The following is a 4,862-nucleotide window of genomic DNA, read 5'->3' on the forward strand; positions in this document are numbered from 1 at the left end:
TTATAATAAATATTTATAAATATTTTATAAATATTTTATAAATATTGTGTGCTGTCTGGGAATTGATCTAAGAAAAATTCTTATGTTCTAACTTACCACTTGCGAGAAACGTAAAAACATTTTTTTGATTGTGTTGCAGACACACACAACACTTTACTGACTATATCTCCGGAATCCATACCACCACAAGTGATCATTCAACCGCCGCCCTACATCGCTCCACCGAAGCCCGAGGATCGACAAAAATCGTATAAGTACCAAGAAATCTTAAAGGATACGCAGCCACCGAATCTGCGAACTTATTCTAAAAATGAGAAGCAACTGATTGCTCAGGATCGAAAGCAGATCTATGATCCTCGTCGAAATATTCAATATTATGACAATGGCAAAAATCTTTTTGATCAGCAAAAGATGACAAACTATGAGTACCAGCAACGAGTTTGTAATTATCAAACAGTGCATATGCACAACGCTAGGAATCAGCAATTCAGTTCACCAGCCAGAGATATCAATCAACAACAGTTCCATACCCTACCGATAAGAAGACCTCAACGAGAGATCGAACCACCTCGTAGTATTACGCCGGACATCACCAGAGGTCTGGGACACGGTTCTCTCAGTAGCATGCACATGTTGGCGAAACAGAGTCAACAGAGAGTCATGGTTGTAGAAAATGAACAGGCTCGACATGTTCTCCACGTAAATGCGGGGAGAAGAAATTTAGAACAAGGGGATACGAGAAGCAAATTTGTGCAGAATCAACTTCAGTCAATCGTGGATGTTAGAAATAGGTGAGAATTAGAAAAAAATTATAAAATTATAGATAAAAAGATTCTTTCTATTATATCATTTCTATTATATATAATTTCACTTTAATTGTAAATTTTTCTGCAAATTTATAATTGATTTAAAAACTCAATTAGGTAAATAAAGAATTCTTCTATTTTTAACTCTTCTAACTCTTTCTAATCCTTACATATTTTTAACATCAGAAGACTAAAGATTAATATGTAATATTAATAATATGTAATATTAATAATATGTAATATTATCAAGAATAATAATAACAATAAAACAAAATCAAATTTATTTAGTTAGCCAATTATATATATTAGTTATTCAATTTTTTATCTTTATTATATATAAAAGATTTGAAAAAAAGTTTAGATTATTAACCATTAAGTCTAATGAAATAACTAATGTTAATGGCTATTGACCTTTAAACATACTTATCTTATGCAGATTCGCAACGCCTTTAAATCAAGCTGCACTTGGCTATCGATTCTTCGCATCTTCACCCGCCAACGAGCCTTTTACGAAATCTCCTAATGCGGACATTCTGAGAAATAATCCAATTTCGCCAATCGGCCACGAGGGTTATGATAACAGCTTCAAATCGTCCACTCCTACCAGCTACTATGGACGATCGGTGCCAACCGTGGCGGAACGTCTAGCTTTGACCACCACTGCCGGCAATAATTGCCCATCGCCGGTACCAACGAGCAGTTCTTCGGGTAGAAGCACTCCCATCCAGACTTCTTCCGGCAGGACGACGCCAACCAACTTAGTTCTGTCGCCTACTAAAAGCACCATGTCCAACGAAGAATTATTTGCCGCGATTCACAAGTCTAAGAAGAAACTTAATATCAAGCTCAATGAAAACGACAACGAAAATCTATCGCCATGTGGATCAATGAATTCTCTAGTGAAAACGTCAGCCAGTACCAGGCATAGCTGGAGTCCGGAATCTCAAAAGGCTTTTCCGGAGGTAATTATCAATATCAGCTGTGCGAAAATCAACGATTTGAAGATGGATCATATCTTCTCTCTCAATTTCTATTCTTATTTCTCTCAAAGAGAGAATTGTTTTTTTTTTTGTTAATCATTAATTTATTTAATATAAACGAAGATTATGAATGATATTTATATAATGGTAGTTCTTATTTTAAAACCGTTTTAAATAATGTCTTAAGATGCAGCTCTCTGATTAGTTCAAGATATCTTAAGATTGTATTTAAGGCAGACTTAAATATAAGATCCGACTATAAATACCGGCTGAAGTACGTTTATTTTAGTACAAATTAAAAAAGATATTTCTAACTTTCTTAAATCCTGCAATTTGTAATTTTTGTTCGCTACAATTCGTTTCTCCCATTAATTCAACCGATTCGTTCCAGGTATCAACTACGGTGCAATCGACCACATCACGAATGGATTTCAAACGTTTACTCCTTCAACAGAGTGTAAAGGCTAATCCCATGCGATTATCGGCGGCAGAACAGCTAAAACTATCACGCCAACAGTGTCAACAACAGCCACAACAATCGTCACCGAATACTCATCAGAATCCCTTAGCTAAAGTTTTGAGTCCACGTTCAGTTTGGAGATTCCAGACTCCAAGGACTGATGTCCTTTCATCCACCATAATCGAAGACACTGCGGCGGAAGAAAAGGCAATGAAGCCCTCGCCGGAAAACACATCTCCCATTTCAAGACTAACTTCTAGACGACAGCTGGATCTTTGCATTGATCTATCGAGTCACCTGCGTATCACCGATTATAAAATTGCGAACAACGACAGATTAACGGCGAACAAGGCGCCTATAAATGAACTCAATTTCGATTCCGCAATCAAATCGTTAAATCAAAACAACCATATCCGAGAATTAATCACAAGCACATCAGATAATCCTACACGAATCGCATCTCCTGCGGAAATCAGCCAGGATATTTCATCCGTATTGCCTCAAAACGATATCATCAATACAACGTTACGGTTTTCGAAGGATATACTTGAATTTAAGAGTCAGGATCCCGTGAGTGCTTTAGAGTCGAGGAGGATCAGTAATCAACTAGCGAGAGCCCAATTCCTGGCCAGCACATCCACAAGCGCCAATTCGTCACATAATTTTTACTTTAGCAAAAGATTCAGAGCGCGATCGGAATCTCCGCGACACGCGGTGACACAAAATGTAGCACCGCGCAGTCCGAGTGCTCCTACTCTCGAAACCGCTCTATGATTTGCGAATATCTATATAATGAGGCCTTGTACAAAACTTTAGTTCTTCGTTATTATAACATATAATATATTTTTAGTTTTCTTAACAAGCTGAGACTTACTAGACTTTAATAAGTCAACGTTTAATATACCGAATTGTTAAATTGTAAGTATTTATATGCAAGAGTTTATTAAATCGAAACGGATTTCAACATATATTATGATTATAAATCTCTCTATAAGTTTGTAAAAAACAAGCAGTGCTCAAATTATGATTTAATCTCATTCTTAATTTCTTTATAAATTTTTTTATAAATTTTTTCTTAAGGCAATCTAACGCATCTAAAAATGTTTTATGTCTTATCTAATTATACATTAATGAAGAGCATTAATAGCATTAATAGCAAGGATATTATTTGTACATTAATGAAGAATTAATAACAAGAACATCTAAATCTATTTACGAATTCTGATGACAATATATTTATCAATGACTCGTTTATAAATAGAATTTTTCGTCTTAATTACAGCAACTCACATCTATTAAGAGACAATAATTTATAAACATAATATGATAATAACGTGGAAATATCATAGTATTACCTAATATTGCAAAGTTTCTTGCATAAAATAAAAAAATATTCATCATGTAGTAACTATTACGTCATACTTTACCGATTGAATGTAAAATTGATTTTACTGCACGTAACGTTACGTTATGTAATTCACAAATTGCTCCGCTAAATTTCATACGTAAATTAATCTAATAAGCAATAAATAGGATATTATGTCAGCTTGATGTTGACAGTTCCATTCGAGTGCCTATTCGATATAATCGTTTTATAAAAAAGTATATTACGTATGACACTATAAATTTAGTCTCGCACGCGCGCGCGCGCGCGCGCGGAAATTAGGACGCAATGTCGTAGGTGTCAATACATCGATGTATATTGATAAGATATAGTTAATATTTTCTCATTTTTTTTATGTTAAGCAAACTTCTTCTTAACGAAGAACTATTGAATCTTCACACGATATCAATGTTCAATCAAACGCTCTTCATAATATAATAATAATAAGAATGAGATGAGTTCTATATCTCGACATATTCTTAAATACAAGAAATACGGATATAGTATATTTTTTGCGATAGTAATGAGATGTCATTCGTGAGGCTCTACCTGCGACATGAAGAAACTAGTGACGAAGCTCTTTCGTAATCTAAATAAAAATTTCATCGTTACCTTCATTTAATTTAAATGAATTAAAATATTATTTAACAGTATTTTATAACTACTTGGGCTATATAATAATAATAATTTATTCATGAGAGTCAATATTTCTTAAAATGAAATAGAGGAATTTGATAGCCAAGAGTTACATAAAAATTAAACACAATAAATTATAAATCATTCACCGTAGAAGATAGAAATTAATAAATTGAAAATAAGATTATTAAAAATTCTCGAGATTTTCAACTTGCAAAATAATCATTGATATATGTTTGAATTATTAGGCAAACAAAATTATTTTGTCCAATAATTTTCTTCCAATTTATTAAAAAAATCTTGTCAAAAAATTTTCTTAGAATTTTTCACATTAACTTGTCATAATTTTTATATAAATTTTATAACTTTTTAAAAAATTCTTAGATTTTTTTGTACAAGTTGGAACATACATTTTTTTAAAATAATGAGACAGAATTACTACATTTTTACTACAATTTTATATATATATAAATTCTAAAATATATTCAAAGATTTTTTGTTCAATAATTTCTTAAAAATAATCTGTAAAATCTGAAAAATTTTTAATATCTTTTTTAAAATCTTTAATCTTCATAAATTAAAAATATAAAAAAATT

General features: G+C 32.3%; 1 protein-coding gene across 1 annotated transcript in view; it reads left to right on the top strand.

The window, feature by feature from the left end:
• The window catches only part of LOC108691831, a 140,827-nt gene extending 137,787 nt beyond the window's left edge, over positions 1-3,040 (top strand). Inside the window, exons 9-11 of the mRNA XM_018199755.1 lie at positions 140-791; positions 1,243-1,768; positions 2,178-3,040. Coding sequence (XP_018055244.1) covers positions 140-791; positions 1,243-1,768; positions 2,178-3,020 — 2,021 coding nt within the window. The 3' untranslated portion in view covers positions 3,021-3,040. The remainder of the gene's footprint in view (positions 1-139; positions 792-1,242; positions 1,769-2,177) is intronic.
• Positions 3,041-4,862: the final 1,822 nt, after the last annotated feature.

Source organism: Atta colombica, unplaced genomic scaffold (genome assembly GCF_001594045.1).
Source record: "Atta colombica isolate Treedump-2 unplaced genomic scaffold, Acol1.0 scaffold52, whole genome shotgun sequence".
NCBI classification, from domain to species: Eukaryota; Metazoa; Arthropoda; class Insecta; order Hymenoptera; family Formicidae; genus Atta; species Atta colombica.